The following is a 19,280-nucleotide window of genomic DNA, read 5'->3' on the forward strand; positions in this document are numbered from 1 at the left end:
TGTCTTTTCATTGATAGCTGATTTATTCCAAGCAATTACATAAATAAAAACACACAAAAATAGCCAAATTTGAGACAGATCTATCTTTTTTAACCCTTAATTGTAACTTCTATATACACCAACATAAGGTACTTCTTTGGACAGCCAGAAACCTGGAAGCAAAAAAAGATGTGCTTTTTAATTCTGTAAAAAAGTAAACATTTTAAACTAAAATATCACACTTAGTAGTTAGTCAACTTGAACTTTGTTTCACCACTTTTGACATATTGGTATCAAACAAGGTATCTCAGTATAGCTTAACAAATCTGAAACCCTCAAAAAAGCAAAATGTAGGTCATGTTCTTTTAGATCTTGTCTGTAAATAAATTTGATGATAACAGGCATTTATATGGCTGCATATTATATTATTTTGGGTCATTTCACTTGAAAAATCACTATTTTTATGTGATAAATAAATTTAACTTTTTACACCTATGTCACCTAAGCTAATTTGTAATAGGGACTCAACATATTGGCAGTGGACACACAAATCTTTCATTTCTTAAATAGCAACAGAGCCATTTTTTAAGGAGCCAAATACTTGTATATTCCCTTAAAACCAGCATTTTGTAAATCAATGTGGCTTTTCATACAAAGGAAAAAAATTGGGTTATTTTGAATCGTATGTGGATTTGATACTATGAATCATAAAATAGAATTACTGATTGTTATTTTTGAATTTATTTACTGAAAAACTGTAACTTACAACAACTGTATTTGCTTTATTATCTTATTTATTTATTTATTTGCGCATCGCCAATCGAATAGGAGCACATATAATACCTGAATTGTATTGATAGAATACTAAATAATTAAAATTATTATCAATTTGTCATAGAAACACCTTTAGTTTACCTAAGCACTTGTACCACTTAACATTTCATGGTTTTACTCTTACAGGTGATTGCGAGAGACTATTTGGAGTTTTGTTTATATATGTAGCTATTATTCAATATGTACCCCTGGTACTGCAAATGTTGTGATTAGATAAATTAGTTGACATGACATCACAAGACATTCTCAATGTTCAATACATGGGCATACACAGAACCAATCAAAGAAAGCTTAGAAAGAACTCCCATGTGCTGAGAGTATTGGAGACACATTAAATATAATTCGAAATTACTTAGCTGAAAACTAATTATGCAAATCAGAAAATTAATATGACCAGAATTGAGTGTAAAACTAATGAGGTCTGTGCAATGTAACAGAAAATCTATGTCTCCAAGTTTAATTGAAATGTGATTAGAACCAAAAAATTATGAATTATTATGCTTATTAGGGAATTAATATGAACAGATTTTTACCCCAAACTAATTAGGTTTGTACATTGTCCTAGAGCATCTTTATACTAAGTTTCATTGAAATGGAATAATTAGCACCGTGAAAACTCCAAAATTTCGACCCCTCTAAAAATTCGATCGCCTATTTATTTGCCGGGTTTCGGTGTTTTATTTTCCTCCAAATTTTCGATTCCACTAAAAATTGCCGACTCATTCTTATTCGAAAATTGCGACCAGTTTTAGTTTTCCCACAAACGAAAAAAAAAACGATGTGAGCGTTCAAACGGGACCTTCCTCGAAGGCATGAATCCGGGTTTCTGATTGACTGAGAGATTTTTATTTTATTGGTAACGAAAATATATTCTAAATAAACGAAGTTTGAAATAAAAACGAACACAAAAATCTCGGCATGCTGCGTTTCTGAATTGTTGATTATTACTGTACTCAGTAGTGATTATAATAATGTACACAAAATAAATTTGTTGAATGGTCATGAAATACAAATAAAAGTCAACTTAGTTTCATCGTAAGCGAATGATTCCGGTCTCGTATAAACGTTTGATGCTGTAGGATATCCGCCATGTTCTCTTAGGTCAAATAGGTCAAATCGCTAATTAACCAATCAAAAAGCTGGATGATGCCAACGTGTTCAAATTACCATAGCTTATTTAAATATGTTAATGTTATTGAACGCAATGCGGAAGAGATTGGTGTTGTAGTACGATGTTTTGGCTTGGATTTTGATGCGAAAACGGCATGATTTTTTTTAAATAAAAAAATTAGTTGTTTTTAAAAAATAAACTGGTCATCTGAAGAATAATTTAACATTGTTCACAGTGATAACAGCTCATTCTCGAAAGGAAGCTTACCCGCTCACGCTAGTCACGATAAAAATCATACACGTGTACTCTTGAATAGACAAACGTCAATGACTACGGTAAAACTTAGACTCTATTTTAGCCGGCAGGATTGATTGAAATGTCCGAAAAATGACGCCAAAATACACCTTAAAAGTCCCATTTTATTTTCTTAAATCCCATTTTATTTTTTAATCCAAGGGCAAATTTACGGCAGAATTTGGTCCCTCAAATAAGGGACACGTGAGCTTTGATTCTAACCGGATACATTGCACTGGGTCGGGGAGATAGTTTGCTAAACTTCCATGCATCTTTTGTCCAATGGGTACCTGTACTTCGAACATTCGCAAGTTTTTCTAGGTAGTGCGAGACAGCTTTGTCTTTTGACCTATTAGTTTTGTGCTGACCTCTTCTCCGCGTCTTGATGTTTTGTTTTGCTTGTCATAATACTCACTGATTGATGACTTTGTTTAGATTTTGAGTTACAACTCGGCCACGACCTTTGCTTTTACCGTGAAACATGAGGAAGTTTACGTCAATTGACGGACATTGCATTTTTTAAAAACTAATGAAGCACACTGTCTATCATCCCCATTTTTTCATTTGCCGATTTCTATTCTGAAAAATTCGACCGTCCGAAAATGCACCTTAATTTTGACTCTAAAAACACGTCACATATCTAACACCAATTATTTAAAACCGGTCGAAATTTTGGAGTTTTTACGGTACTTTAGATATCAGTGTGAAAGCTTAAAATTGGTTAATTATGCAAATTAGGTAATTAATATGTACAGATTTTAACCCACAATTATTCAGGTCTGTCTATTGTCCTACAGCATCCATGTACATTCATTGATATGTGATGTATAGTACCTGAGATATCAGTGTGAAAGTTGGTTAATTATGCAAATTAGGTGATTAATATGCACAAATATTTACCGGAAACTAATTGGGTCTGCATAATTCTAGATTCATTGAAATGTGATGATTAGTACTTTAGATATCAGTAGAAAAGCTGAAAATTAATTATGCAAATTAGGTAATTAATATGCACAATTATTTACCCTAAAACTAATCAGGTCTCTGCATAGTCCTAAAGGATCTATGTACCAAGTTTCATTGAAATGCGATGATTAGTACTTGAGATACCTGTGGAAAAGCTGAAAATTAACTAATTATGCAAATTAGGTGATTAATATGCACAAATATTTATCGAAAACAATCAATCTCTGCATAGTCCTTGAGTATGTAAGTACCAAGTTTCATTGAAATGTAATGCTAACTACTTATATCAAATGCTGAAAATTAATTAATTATGCAAATTAGGTAAGTAATATGTACTGATATTACCATAAAAACTATCAGGTCTGTGCAGTGTCGTATGACATCTATGTACCAAGTTTCATTGAAATGTGATGATTAGTACTTGAGATATCAGTGGAAAAACCGAAAATTGACTAATCATTATGCAAATTAGGTAATTAGTATCCACGGATTATTACCAAAAACTAATCAAAACCTAGCATTAGTTCAGAGCATCTATGTACCAAGTTTCATCAAAATCCAATGAGTGGTTGTTTAGATATCAGTGGAACAGTCATGGAACCACTAAAAAATAGCTAATTATCATGCAAATTAGGTAATTAATATGCACGGATTTTTACCAAAAATTAATCAAATCTGCGCATATGTTCAGAGCATCTATGTACCAAGTTTCATCAAAATCCAATGAGTGGTTCTTTAGATATCAGTGGAACAGTCATAGAACAGCTAAAAATTAGCTAATTATCATGCAAATTAGGTAATTAACGAGCATGGATTTTTACCAAAACCTAATCAAATCTGCGCATTGGCCCAGAGCATCTATGCACCAAGTTTCATCAAAAACCGATGTATGGTTCTTGAGATAGCAGTGGAACAGTCGGACACACATACACACACACACACATACACACATACACACATACACACATACACACACACATACAGACACACTAACTGCAAAGACTCCCATTTTGTGCTTCGCACATGGGAGTCAAAAACTAAAGTCCCTTTTTCATTCTATTTTTATAGTGAGCTTGTCATACCCATCTGTAGCAATTCACATCACAGAGCTATTTCACAGAATTATACAATTATCCATAATAATCATATAATTCATACCCAAATAATAATAATTTGTATTCTAGTAGTCTGGCACTCTGTACAATGTACACTTGTATTTCAAAATTAGATCACTAAAGTCAGATTCATAATTGAATGCTGCAGTATATTAGAAATGCAATTCGGGGTGCATATATGTGCAATTTTCAGTTTTTACTTTCAGTTTACTATAATTTTGTCCCAATCTTCTGAAGGAAAGTGCAGACTATAAACAGAACTATTTGTGAATTTTTGATGAAAAGAGGGAATTGGTGGTGAAAAGGTTAATGATACTTATTTGAAAGCATCAAAACCATCTCATTAAAATATATTGTAATAGTAAATCCGGTATGCAACTTTGAATGCTCAAGAAAACAAATTACTGGTAAGTATTGTAGCCAGCCATGTAACACATTTAGTGCACAAAATACTTAGTTTGAATATAAAATGGTATATTGTGGTGTGCTCCCCACCAAAGTGCAGTGGAAAATGCTCAAAACTACTACTTTGGAGTGATTCTTTTTAACTTGATTCCAGGTCAAATATCTATTGATTTTCGCGCTCACCAATAAATTGCTTTATATTACCATTAATTAAGTGAATCAAGCCAATTGTTTTAGTAAAATATCTGAACATACATAAGAAGAATAATCAATCCACTTGCCTATCCCAAACTTTTTAACATACCACAGTGTGTTCAGGCACAGTCCCTCTGTGGCTGAGGCATGGGACAGAGGGACTGTGGTTCAGGAGAGCTATTTTTAACATTTTTTGCTCAAGCTCAGCAAAATCTTGTTTGACTAAAAGATTGCAATGCAATACTACACTTTTATATTTGGCCAATGAGGTGACTTTGATCATACGGAGATATTTATTTAGGGAGTCTTCAAGATTTCTGATTAATTTAATGTGAAAAATATTTTGCAACATTTTACTCAGTGTGTTTTATCTCGCACAGTTAAATTTGTTAGTTGGATCTATCAACTTTCTAGTCGCTAATATTATTTTCTACTAATTAATTTTTGCTGTTTTTGGCTATTGGTTAATTTATAGTTATCAGTATATTTCCAAAAAAAGTACAGTCTTCCCTGAAGAAATTCCCATTTATTTTTTACCAATATTAATATTGCCTTAAATTTTGACTGACAGTGCATATTTACCAAGTTTTCTGTTATAATACCCAGTATTGTTTTTCAACATAACTCCTGTAGTTGGTCATCACTCATTGGATCTATAAGTCATTTAAGAATTCCTGTACACAATGTATACCTTTCTTTTAAAGTTTAGATTAATATTTATAGGATAATACCACAAAGGTGTCACAAGTTTATGCCATTATGAGATCTTATCACCTATTGAACCTAGGATCAAGTTTGATTTTCAGCTGTTTTTGGATCTTGTATACAGCACTATCCAAAGCTATTAAAAACAAGTTGACATTGATTTTAGTTGGGTATATAGTGTATTACAATTTTTGACCAATTTGGGGGCAATATTGTTAAGTTCCAATTTTGGATGAATTTCTTGCGATCTGGAAAACGATTGAGGTCACAACTGACAAATGTTCATAGGTTAGACCATGGAGGTAGAAAAGATGTACATCCATGGATAGACCAAGGTATATCGATTTTTCACCGAAGATTTCACTTTCCCAAAACTTGCTATTTCATTTATTCAAGTATGGTAACGTATACCAACACTTTGAGGCGATATATAATACACGCTATGGTCCAAATTACGAAGCAAAACTTACCGCATCAAGAACACGACATCCCTGCTTTTTCAGGTCACTTTCTTGACCCGGAAGAAAAGCGCCCCCAGTTAGCTGCGGTTACTAATGGCGGCGTACACGAGTGAAGCTGTGCTTTTGATGCTTCTCATTGTCTTGTGTGCAACACCAACAAATGCCTTTATTGAAGGTTTATATTGTGGAAAAGAAAGTTGTTATGATGGTAAGTGTGTTTTTTTTCAAACAATTAAATATCAGCGTAATGAATACGATCACGTAAATACTACGAGTCAGTCAGTCTGTTTATGTGTTTCGTTCCAGCTGGGAATAACCATGGATGTACTAGACTCAAGATGGACGCTGCACGGTGATTCTGACCTGATAATACGCATTGTCTTTCTATTGTACTCATCTTAAATTTATGAATAGGCAGACGTACTTTTCATCTTGGCTGAGTTGCCACCCGATCTTAGTTTTGATTTTTCACGACAAGATTCAAATCTTAAATTTTATTTTATATTATATTGGGTCAAAAAAATAAATACAGACCTTGCCCGTGAGCTGGTGCAATGTTAAGTTGTAAATCAAAGGTTTAACGCTGATCCGTATATTCTAGGCAAGTTTACGAGCATGTTTGTACCGATCTTCAGCATTTGTTAACAATTTTAAATGAATATTGCCAGTAAACCCGGTGTGAGCGGATGACGATTTTTTTATCCGATGTTCAATTCGAGTGAAATGGCACAAAGCTTGAAATGTTCGAAAAAGTTCAGCCGCAGTAATTCAATGTTAAACATGGATTTCTTTAACATTAGCTTTCTCGTTAATGGTAGGCTCTCGCGAGAAACAATACTGCTGTTCGTCCTCTTCAGGGACGACTGAGTCGACAGTTTCAATATCAAAATCATCGTCTAGTTCTAAAGTGTCGGGATCAACAAAATCCGAACCGAAACCAAATTTGCTCTGTTGCCTGTTCGTCACCATTTTGTTTTCTCTTGACGATCGTAAACAGATCATTGGGACAAAATGAAGATGAACCGAGCTATAATCGGGCGTGTTTGTGATCATTTCCAGTGGACAGGAAATTATGCACGATCTGGATTAACAGTAATCTGGTGGCGCAACGCACATACATCAAAGACAGTAAACACCGTGCAGTGTCCATCTCTAGTACGTCCATGGAATAACTGACGATCTGGTGCAGCTGAGCGGTTTATTAAATACCCTATATATAAAATATTTTTTTCAGACCCTCACCTCCTTGGCTATTATTGCCAATTTTTCAGCGATAATATGTTCTGTTTCAATACAGCATTCTGATATGCCAATCGGGACAATAGTCAACATGAGACTCGGAAGGCTTTGGATATAGCGTCATCACTATTTTTTTACTATTTTTGTAGTTATTTTTAGTTGCTTTATTTTACACTATTTTTACCTTACTGTGTCCACAGCAGATTACAGTTGCGTAATAAACTATTATTATTATTAATGAATGAAATTTACATTACAATCTCATGCTTCCGAACAATCCAACATTTAAGCTGGAGACTGTGGAGAACAAAGTATACAAGTACTGTTCATGATATACTGCAAAGTGGAAATAATATGCCTATTTGACCGTTGTTGTTTTTTGTACAAAATTCCAAGAACACAAAACAAACAACTGACAACAATCGACCAAACGAAACAAAAACTGCCGAGTATACCACACAGTCACTGTGGTCACATCAGGAAGAAGAATTTACTGTGGACGTCATGGTCAATGTAAATACAAAATAAATGTAGCGAATACAATATTTATAAAAATAATCGTGCAGCCTCCATGGACAAGTTGACAAGCACTAATATTGCAAAACCGTCAGTTGTGAACTGAACTTTAAATCTCATTAGGATTTCCATATAAAGTTACACAGATCGAAAAAAATAGCATTATTAGACAAGGAAAAATAATGCTTTTTTGTCAAAGCTATATACTAAATTCTCTTATTTTGAGGGGATTTTTGTGAGTTTACTCGTATGCATTAAAATATGTATATTGTATACCCATTAAAATTATCAAGAATGTGTCATTCATGTGAAAGAATGTATCTCAAGAGTATAATTTCAAAATTTTCACCCCAATCGGACCAATACTACACATGTAATTGCATAATTTCTGTTTTAACAAATGCCCAAGATGGCGGCCAAACCACGTGACTGATCTGAAATATTTTTTAACTTTCTGAAAGAGTCGATATATAGATGCAATGCAGCAAGCTAGAAGATAATCATATATAAGTGTGGCATGAGTAAAATAACTACTTCCTGGCGTAAAAAGTCACGTGATTGCTAAAGTTGTTATTAGCTATTGCTCATGAGTTATGCTACCGTACTGGACCATGTTGGCGCCCGGAGTTCTCAACTCAGAAAATCATGATTTTTTAGGGGTGGGCGCTTACCCGAGCACCCCCTCGCTGGATCCTATGCAAACTCTCGATAAAAAGCACTTTCTGCCATGATGTTTTGACCACGATTTGACCTGCTACAACGTCTTTTGACCTAATGGGTCAAGTTTGTTATTACCAATCAGAATGCTGTGTTGTACCAACATAATTCTTAGGAAATTCCCGAAGATGGAATTTATTTTTAAAAAAACTGGTAACTATCAAATTTTTTGCCGTAAAAAAATCAGATCACCTAGACCCTGAGAAAGTGGTCAAATAGCCACTTCTGGTTTAATTTCAATCGAATATGGTTGCCAAACCATTAGGGACTATCAGTATATTGCATTTCAAACCATTCCGTTCAGTGGTTTTCTCAAACAGCTTGACGAAAAAAGTTACAGAAGAACGAAGAAGATAATGAAAGAAAAAAACGACGATACTAATAGTAACCTAGCTTGGGTCCCTAATAAAACTGACTTAACTACAGAACATCAAAGCGTGTAAACTGTGTTGTAATGGATTAGCCGGGAACATGGAAACCATAGAAACCATTAAATCCTCAAGGAAATTTAAAAACAAACAAGCCATGCAGTCCCCGTTAATTATCAAATTTAAAATATATAAAAATATACAGAGGAGGAATCGCACATGAGGGCACCCTTCTTTCAACAGGATTTATTTTGTCTCATTACTGGTTACCTCGCATTAGGAGTCCACTGCTAGTGAATTGATGAAACACATACATCTGTCCCATATGGTGTTTTCTACAGAGGTATTATTTAAATCATCGAGGACCCTTCTTTTCCTGATGGAGAGCTATGGCAAATTTTTCTATTGTATTCATTTTGGGTGAACGTTTTAGGCATTGTTATTTATAATATTAACGAGTATGACATCGTCACCCTATAATCATCTTTTTCGTGAGAACTGCAGACAGTATAGACCAGATCTACCATCTCTGTCTTACGTCACGACACTAAACTATACCACTAAACTACACTAAGTTAATAAATATATTCACATGTCAAAATTTTAATATCACCAATATTCAAGAAAGAAACAAAATTTCTGTGAAGAGTTTTGTTCTTCGCAACGACTCCGTGAGCCAAGCTTTGAGGGTGATGTGGGGAATCATCGATCCTAGTGACACAATGTTGACACAATGTACATGTACCACCCTCGATCCTGAAGCAGTCATTCTTGGTAGTGCTGTCACTTATGGGATCCAGACAGCGAGATCCAAAGAAAAACCTGGGTGGATGTTGGTGTCATGCGGAATATAGGCCTAAGGTGGGGCAATCTCATGCTTTAACCCTTGCAGTGTCTGTTACCGGAGCCAGCAGAGTCTGGAACCAAATCTCACACCATGACCGGATCCCTTGGTTCCTTCCCCCAACCCCTGTACCACAATTTTTTGTTCGATGGGACGGGCAAAGGGGGATGGCCAATTTCCATGGAATTTTTCGGCAGTTAGAAATAATTCACCATGCCCTGAGAGCAGAGTTGCGACCCATTAACTTTTGGAGTTTGTGACCGTCACACTGAAACGCATTACGTGGAATTTCTAGGATTCTGAAGTCTCAGAGGCAAACGCACCAACCTTCTAGACCAGCTGACACAGCTGTTGGTGGGACAACACAAGGCTATGTGGGATATCCTGCAGTGTCATCTGTCTCTCTTGGCAGGGCCTACCTCTGTGCAGCAGGATGCTGTTTTGGCAGCTTGTGTTTTCGCCGGTGAGCTGAGTCACGGGTGCGTTTTAGCCTCAGTTACACAGACTAGACCTCCTCCACCCACTTTGATTTGAAGATGGAGGGTGCAGTCTTGGTGCTTCAGGATGCCACTGACCAGATGTTACAGGTGAAATCTGTTAGCCAGTCGACACCTACTGGCCAAAAGCAGCCAGGAAGTAAGTGCCTCTACTCTTCCGGGGGAGGGAAGAGTGCCCAGAAGTATGGTATACCACAGATAACGTCACCATTGAACTCTCGATTGAGAACTTACTCCCTGGTCGTTCTAGTGTCAGCTATGGTACTGTACAGTGTTCTCGTGATGTGAGTCACCCCTGGAAACCAAGCCGCCTGAAGTTTGTCACCACAATTGTTGCCCCAGTTTGTCATCGTACGTCCGGTAAAGTACATCCCCCTGTTTATCGAAACCGTCTCAAATATTTAGGCAATGCAGTAATATTTAATTAGTCGATTTTGTGTAGCTATTTGTAGTTTTTGATTTATAGTTATAGCTATATTTTAATTGTGTATTTATTGTCAAACTTTTGGGCTGGGCTGACTTCAATATGGCCCCACCATGGGAAAATTTTTGGTCACGTGAAAGGGTGGCGCCGCTAGCGACCGTTTATCTCGAAAGTGGGCTAATATATTGGCCTGAGATCCGAACATTGTCATCGTGTAACGATAACCATCTTAACCATCTTTATGGCCTGTGAAAAGAACCTACAAGTGTGATCTATATATTTTTATGTCATACAACTTACAGTTTGGCATTCCCATTCACTTTGTATAAATTATTTTGGATTTAATATAAATATATATATAGACCTCTTGACATCAAAAAAATCCAACTAATAGAACATTAGTGTAGTGATACTGATCATGCGTAACCGATAATTCTCAGCTGATTCCATGTATAATGTGGTATTGGTATAAAACAACACATGTTGATAAATTGAAAATCTCAGCAAGAGTTTATGTTGTCATGCTGTCTGTCTGTCTGTCTGTCTGTCTGTCTGTCTGTATTTTAATGATCCAGTGTATAATTACGGTATATTTTTTGTTTATTGCAGTGTTGGGAGTTACAAGAGAAGCAACAAAGGTACTATTAAATCCACGGTGTACATATATTTGATTGTCATCACACAGCAAATGTTTGACTTTTTATTGTCATCACACAGCGAATGTTTGAATTCTGATATTCGTGACACAACGAATGTTTAAATTCTATGTAAACAACCAAGGTGTCAATATAAGTAAATGTTTGTTTTTTTTAAATTTGAATATAAAGAATTATGTTGCTCATTAAATTGATATAATCTGTTTGTGTTTATCGCAGGGAGAGATCAGTAAATCATATCGACAGTTAGCCAGAAAGTATCATCCTGATAAGTATAAGGTAAGTTTATATTGTAAATAAGAGTACCACAACCATCACAGATTCTTGTGAGGTTAAGCTGTATTATTGCGGATTCCAACTAGTGATACTGTTTATACTGTAGAATGCGTACAATGTCTCTCTTAATTTATGCATAACTAAAATAACATTGATGGACTAAATGTCACTATAGTAACCATGCACAACTGTAAATCTATATGTGCTACTTAACAAATGTCTTGTCCTAGGGGCCTGATGCCGATACCAAGTTTCAGACAATAGCAACAGCTTACGAAATACTACGAGATGAAGATCAAAGAAAAGATTATGACTATATGTTGGATAATCCAGGTAATACAATCCTTTGGATTATTTATAATCTGTTGTTTCTTATCTGCTTGATGGATTTTATTTGTACATAAGTGAGAAGCCATGGATAAGAAAGACATTTGCACAAAATTCAAAAGCCAGTGTACTTGTTGTTGCATTATTTAGAGGTAGATTACATTTGTGTTCATGTTTTAATCATCCAAGACTACTTCGGACAGTGTGAAGTCACACTTGAAATGATTATTGGTGGGGCTTAAAAGTAACACAGTTATCCTGGGCCCCACACAGTGAATTCAATACATGTTACATACCATTGGTTGTTTTCACAAAATTTTGCTCTTTAAGAAATTATAAAAATGCCACAAATACATGATATATTGGTTCTTCAAATGAGTATAAAACCCAAAACAAACAGTGCTGTATTAAAAATTGTCAAAAAGAATTTCTAATGCAGTTTTTTATTTTCATTTCAGAGGAGACTTATCGGCATTATTATAGATATTACAGAAGACAATATGCACCTAAAGTGGATGTAAGAGTTGTTATTGCCGTCACCATAACTGTTATATCAGTATTTCAGGTATGTTGAGTAAAACCTTTTATTTTTATGGATTTTCTGTTTGGGATACTCAATTTTCTTCTTCAGATTGCCAATATAAATAAATAATAAGTGACAGTAGCTTTGTAGACGCTATGAATATATCTTCTGGTATATATGCTCCATGGTTGTAGCTTTTTATGTGCACACTATGGTTGTATCTTCTTACAATATGGTTGTAGCGCTATATATGTAGTCTACGATTGTAGTTCTATATATACAGTCTATGGTTATAACTCCATATATATATATATACAGTCTATGGTTCTAGCTCCATATATATGTACAGTCTATGGTTGTAGCTCTATACATACAGTCTATGGTTGTAGCTCCATATATGTACAGTCTATGCTTGTAGCTCCATATATATGTACAATTCACTACGTTCAATTACCCACCATAGACTCCGGTCAGTCAAAATGACTATTTTGAACTGTAGGCATTAATGGGATTCTTTCCAGCAGTATGTAAAAATAGCCGAGACTGACCGCGTCGCTCGCTCGCGAAAAGGTCGCGTGGCAAGTGCTACCAGCATAGGTATGAGTGAGTTGTGCGTTGGCATGAGTGATACAATGTAAGTCCTCATGCTCAGCTATCGGTTCTGATACCGGGATACCAAGCAAAGGGCCCGATAGTGGGGATGCCGCTGTATTTCGGCTTCCTACCGCTGATCGGAGGGCATCTGCACAGTCTGTTTTTTCAGGCAGTGGGTTACCCAAATTTACCGGCAACTATGGGGGCAGCGCTGGCACCGGTTTTGCCGCTGAAATGAGGGATTTGGTTGAAGTACTGTCGGGGCAAATTGCGTCCCGGGCAGGCAGAGTAGACCACCTGCAGGCAGAGCGAGCTGTCTCCACTGCGGCCTCTCTGCCGGCAAGTAGGAAGAAACACAGAAAGCACCATTCGCACAATAAACACGTTTTTTCCCACGTGTCCCAGCCGTGGGTCACACCGCCATCCCCTCTGATTCGGGGGAGGCCGCGCCTCAGGCTAGTCGGGGACCTCAGGCACGTAACACCAACGGGGATGCTGGTAGCCAAGGCTCCGTTTTCGGGGCAGGGCGTTTGGGGCAGGACATACATTGTACCTCTCCCTCCTCTCAGTCCAGGTAACACTATGTATATTCCCCCACCCTCGATCCTAAAGCAGTCACTTACGGTCACTTCTACGCTGATGGGATCGCAGGCGCCGGAGACTATCCAACACGCCCTGAGGGCAGAGTTGCGACCCATTAATTTTCTAGAATTCGTGGGCGCCACACTGGAGCGCATTCTTGTGCGCGCCCAGGACCCTGAGACCTCAGACGCAGAACGCAGTCGCCTCCTAGACCAGGCAACACAGTTAATAGTAGGCCACCGCACGGCTATGTGCGATATCCTCCAGTGTCATATGGCTCTCTTGGTCGGGGCTACTACTGTGCAGCGTTTTTAGACGCGTGTGTTTTTGCCGAGTCAGGGGGTACGCCACCGCCTCAGTTACGCAGACTGGACATCGCCCACCCTCGTTGATGGGGAGATAGCGGGTGCAGTCGCAGAGCTTCGGGGTGTAACGAACCAAATGGTCCAAGTCGAATCCGCTAGCCAGTTGGCCGCTGCCAAGGGTAAACAGAGGGCGCCCCAAGCACAGAAAGCACAACGCCCTAGGACTAGCTCCGCTAACCAGAGTCAGCCAGGAGGCAAGCGCTCATACCCTTCCGCGGGAGGAAAGAGCAGAGGCGCGCCCCCGGGAAAGAGAGGACCAGGTGGTGGCTCCTCCTCCGAAGGAGGAGAATCCCTCCCTCTTACAACCGCCGAACCCATGGTCCGGTCCCAAGTCCGGGCTTCTACTCAAATGTATTTGTAGTACAAAAATCTACAGGCCACTGGCGTCCGGTTCTGGACCTAAGCAGACTAAACCAGTATGTGCTTCTCGATCAGTTCCGCATGGAGACACCATCCAGTGTTCTACTCTCCATCCACCGGCTCGACTGGCTAGCCTCTTTAGACTTGTGCGACGCTTACCTGCACATACCGATGCACCCAGCGTGTTGCCCTCTCCTTTGATTCTCCCACCTGGTCCAAGTATTCGAATTTTGGGTTCTCCCCTTCGGGTTATCCACAGCGCCCTACGTGTTCACCAGAGTGATGAAACAGGTAGTACTGCTGCTCCACCAAATGTTGGTACACATCAATCCGTACTTAGACGACTGGTTGCTACACAACCCAGACAAGGGGTTATTAGCCATACATGTAAGGCTTACACAGAATTTACTTCACCAGTTGGGCTTTCTAGTAAATCACAAAAAGTCCCATCCCAACCCGACTCAACAGTTGGTGTTTCTGGGCATGGAGTTTGACACCGAAGTAGGCCTGGTTCACCCATCTCAAGCGCGTTGCCTCACGCTAAGCAACCTAGCAGAACGCCTAGTCAGCGTTCCATCAGTGTCTCTTCGAGAACTAATGCGGCTCATTGGAATGATGACCTCCGTTCGAAGGGTAGTTCCCCAGGCGCACTATGCAGCCACCCGGCCCAACGCTTGTTATTGGAACTCCGAGCTCACCTGCGGAAACTAATCAGGCGAGTATTGATCCCGGACCAAGTAAAGGAAACTCTGTCCTGGTGGTCGTCACTGACCAACCTCAGACAGGGAGTCCCCTTGGACCCACTCGTCACAGCTATGACTCTGGTAACAGATGCCTGGGGAACGCATCTATTGGACAAACAAGCCCAAGGAATATCGCCCCCACAGTCGGTTCGGGACCACCATATCAACTCGAGCTCGAGCTGAAAGCAGTGCACCTAGCATTTTCACGCTTTCGACCCGAAGTTCGAGACCACAGCGGTGGTCTCCTACATCAACAAGGAGGGGGGGACGCATTCCCCATCGTTGTCGGTCCTAGCAAAGCAAATTCTTCTTTGGTGCCTGGAATACAATGTGGAGCTAACCGCACACCACCTTCCAGGGGTGAGAAACGGTCTGGTAGACGCCCTTTCGAGGTGCCTCCGTCTCCAGAACATGGAGTGGCAGATCCCCCAGTGGCCTTTAGGCTGTTTCGGCTGTGGGACAACCCAAAGATAGACCTGTTTGCCGCACCCCGGAACGCCAAGCCTCCGCTGTACGTAACACTTCTGCCGAGACCAGGAGCCTGGGCAGTAGACGCCTTATCGATCCCCTGGTCCCACATGGATGCGTACGCCTTTCCTTCCTTCCCGCTAATTCACCGGGTGCTGGAGAAACTTCGAGAAAAGCCCACCTGCATATTAACTCTGGTGGCGCCCAATTGGCCGACCAAGGCCTGGTTTCCGCTCCTGCTGGAAATGATAGTCGAAACACCGGTAGTGCTGCCAGACATACCGGACTTGCTGTCCCAACCAGACGGGACACTATCAACAAGCCCAGCAGTGTACCACTTACACGCATGGAGGCTCTCAGTAGACTCGCGCAGATGAAAGGTCTATCTAAGCGGGCTGCCAACGTCCTGGCCAGGGCGAACAGGGATTCCACCAACGCTGCCTACGACTCCAAATGGCGAGCATACACCAGTTGGTGTAGTGGAAGGGAGATTGATCCATGCCATCCCTCTATCGGCTAGGTAGCAGACTTCTTTGTCCACTTGTTTGACGAAGTGGGTCTGTTCTACGCAGCGTTCGTTGGCTACAGGTCAGCCTTGTCCCCCGCCATAGAAAACTCTTTGGGGTCAAGTCTAGCCGATTGTCCCATTATTAGGAGACTGTTTACTGCTTTCCATAATCAGAGGCCAAGGGCCCGTTCAAGGGAACCGCCCAATTGGGACCTGTCGGTTGTTTTATCAGCCCTAAGCAGCCCTAAGCAGACCACTCTTTGAGCCCCTCGTTTCAGCACCTCTCAAGTTTTTGACGTGGAAAACAGTTTTCCTACTGGCCCTCGCCTCAGGTAAGCACCAGTCAGAGCTAGGTGCACTGTCCTTTATGGACAATCAAGTTGTACTAAAGACACGAATCGGGTTTCTCTTCAAGAATCAAATCCCAGGACACGATCCTCAACCGATTGTCATCCCCCGGCTGTCAAATATTGTTGGTCCGGAGGATCAGGAGGAATTGCTTCTCTGCCTGTCCGAGCACCGAGTTGCTACGAGAACCGTACCAGGTTTTCCAGACAGGGAACCAAACACATGTTTTTTGTGTTACGGCCCTGGCAAACAGGATAAGCCGGCTTCCCCCACTTCCATCTCCAGGTGGATTACTGCGACTGTACTGGAGGTCTATAATACACTATCCTCCTCAACACAGACCTTGCAGAGACACCAAGTACGAGCACATGAGGTCCGTGCAATTGCTAACTCACTAGCGCTAGTGTCAGGCGCCCCCCTCGAACACATTCTGAGGGCAGGCTTCTGGAGAAGGCAGAACGTCCTCATCAACTACTACCTAAGAGACACCCAATCTATTGAGCAGGGTCTCTTCAGGTTAGGCCCCGTCGTAGCGGGTCAGGCTTTGATTACCGACCCAGCCCGAACGACCGCAGGGGCCCCTGGCCATAGGCGATGAGTCAGTCTCGGCATTCTTGCGGGCTGATTGTCTGTACCACTAGCACTTACTGGAAGCTCCCAGGTTTCGCTTCCTTTTTAGACCTACGCCCTCATGCAAACTGTTTCGGTCCTACTTCAAGCTTATCACCTCCAAATTCCAAATTCGGCTTGGGTCTCGCTTTCTCGGGCACACCAAACCCTGTCACCACAGCAGCATTGGCTTATTGCTTCGGGACAGCACAGGCAAGGTAAGACACCACCCTTCTTGGGTCTTAACTAAGGTATTGAGTTTGTTTTCATCCCGGACTGGGAAAAGACTTTCATCATTTTTTCTGTTTGCTCGGAAAAACCCACCACCTATTGGCGTCTGACTGCCTACAGTTCAAAATAGTCATTTTGACTGACCGGAGTCTATGGTGTGTAATTGAACGTAGTGAATTTAGGCAAGGGTATAGTTCATACCCACCATAGACTCCCCCCCCCCAACCACCCCACTCTTTCTGTAGCGTTGGTCTAAGTCCTCGAGGCGAAGAGAAAGGAACCAGAGTGATTGTACGGCTGCCTATGGCGCTGCCATGTGACCTCGGTCACGTGGGTTCGTGACGTAAGGGTAAAAGAATCTTGAGGTCATGGGGCTTCCTCTGACCTAGATTCTATCTCCTCACCGGCAGAATCGCTGATTAATGCCTACAGTTCAAAATAGTAATTTTGACTGACCGGAGTCTATGGTGGGTATGAACTATGTGAATAGGCGAGTTCAGAGAACCCTCGCCTAAGTCTATGGTTGTAGCTCCATATATATAGCCTATGATTGTAGCTCTATATATGCAGTCTATGGTTGTAGCTCTATATATGCACAGTCTATGGTTGTAGCTCTCTCTATATATAGTCTATGGTTGCAGCTTCATATACATACATACTATGGTTATAGCTCCATATATATACAGTTATGGTTATAGCTCCATATATGTGTAGTTTATGGTTGTAGCTCTATATATATGCACAGTCTATGGTTGTAGCTTCATATACATACATACTATGGTTATAGCTCCATATATATACAGTTTATGGTTATAGCTCCATATATATGTAGTTTATGGTTGTAGCTCTATATATGCACAGTCTATGGTTGAAGCTATATATATGCACAGTCTACGGTCGCAGCTTAATATACATATACTCTGATTATAGCTCCATATATATATATATATATATATATATATATATATATATATATATATATATATATATATATATATATATATATATATATAGTTTATGGTTATAGCTTCATATATGTACAGCCTATGGTTATAGCTCAATATACATACAGTCTATGGTTATAGCTTCATATATATATACAGTCTATGGTTGTAGCTCTATATATGCACAGTCTATGGTTGTAGCTCTATATATAGTCTATGGTTGCAGCTTCATATACATATTAGGTTATAGCTCCATATATATACAGTATATGGTTATAACTCATATATGTAGTCTATGGTTGTAGCTACATATATATGCACAGTCTATGATTGTAGCTCTATATATATACAGCCTATGGTTGTAGCTCCATATATATACAGCCTATGGCTGTAGCTTCATGTATATATATATATTGTGTATGGTTATAGCTCCATATATATGTACAGTCTATGGTTGTAGCTCCATATGTACACAGCTTATGGGTATAGATTCATAGATATGTACAGTCTATGGTTGTAGCTATATATGCACAGTCTATGGTTTTAGCTCCATATATATGGACTGTCTATGGTTGTAGCTCCATATATACACTGCTTATGGGTATAGCTCCATAGATATGCACAGTCTATGGTTATAGCTCCATATATATATATATATATACAGCCTGTGGCTGACGCTCCATATATATACTGTCTATGGTTGTAGCTACATATACATAGTCTATGGTTCTGGCTCCATATATGTACAGTCTACGGTTATAGTTCCATATATGTACAGTCCACGGTTATAGCTCCATATATGTACAGTCTATGGTTATAGCTCCATATATGTACAGTCTATGGTTATAGCTCCATATATGTACAGTCTATGGTTATAGCTCCATATATGTACAGTCTACGGTTATAGCTCCATATATGTAGTCTATGGTTGTAGCTACATATATATGCACAGTCTATGGTTGTAGCTCTATATATATATACAGCCTATGGTTGTAGCTCCATATATATACAGCCTATGGCTGTAGCTCCATGTATATATATTGTGTATGGTTATAGCTCCATATATGTACAGTCTA

At 39.5% G+C, this 19,280-nt stretch overlaps 1 protein-coding gene and 1 long non-coding RNA gene across 2 annotated transcripts in view; one reads left to right on the forward strand and one right to left on the reverse strand.

The window, feature by feature from the left end:
* On the reverse strand, positions 1-6,144 carry LOC146740219 (uncharacterized). Its single transcript, XR_014929884.1, has 2 exons — positions 6,075-6,144; positions 1-152 (listed from the first exon to the last, which is right to left on the reverse strand). It is a non-coding gene; the product is annotated as an uncharacterized LOC146740219 (long non-coding RNA).
* LOC144364197 (dnaJ homolog subfamily C member 25-like) overlaps positions 6,119-19,280 on the forward strand; it is a 25,565-nt gene continuing 12,403 nt past the window's right edge. Inside the window, exons 1-5 of the mRNA XM_085501033.1 lie at positions 6,119-6,273; positions 11,280-11,308; positions 11,546-11,605; positions 11,833-11,935; positions 12,388-12,494. Of these exons, the coding sequence (XP_085357159.1) occupies positions 6,159-6,273; positions 11,280-11,308; positions 11,546-11,605; positions 11,833-11,935; positions 12,388-12,494 (414 nt within the window). The 5' untranslated portion in view covers positions 6,119-6,158. The remainder of the gene's footprint in view (positions 6,274-11,279; positions 11,309-11,545; positions 11,606-11,832; positions 11,936-12,387; positions 12,495-19,280) is intronic.

Source organism: Saccoglossus kowalevskii, chromosome 7 (assembly GCF_978046115.1).
Source record: "Saccoglossus kowalevskii chromosome 7, keSacKowa6.1, whole genome shotgun sequence".
NCBI lineage: Eukaryota > Metazoa > Hemichordata > Enteropneusta > Harrimaniidae > Saccoglossus > Saccoglossus kowalevskii.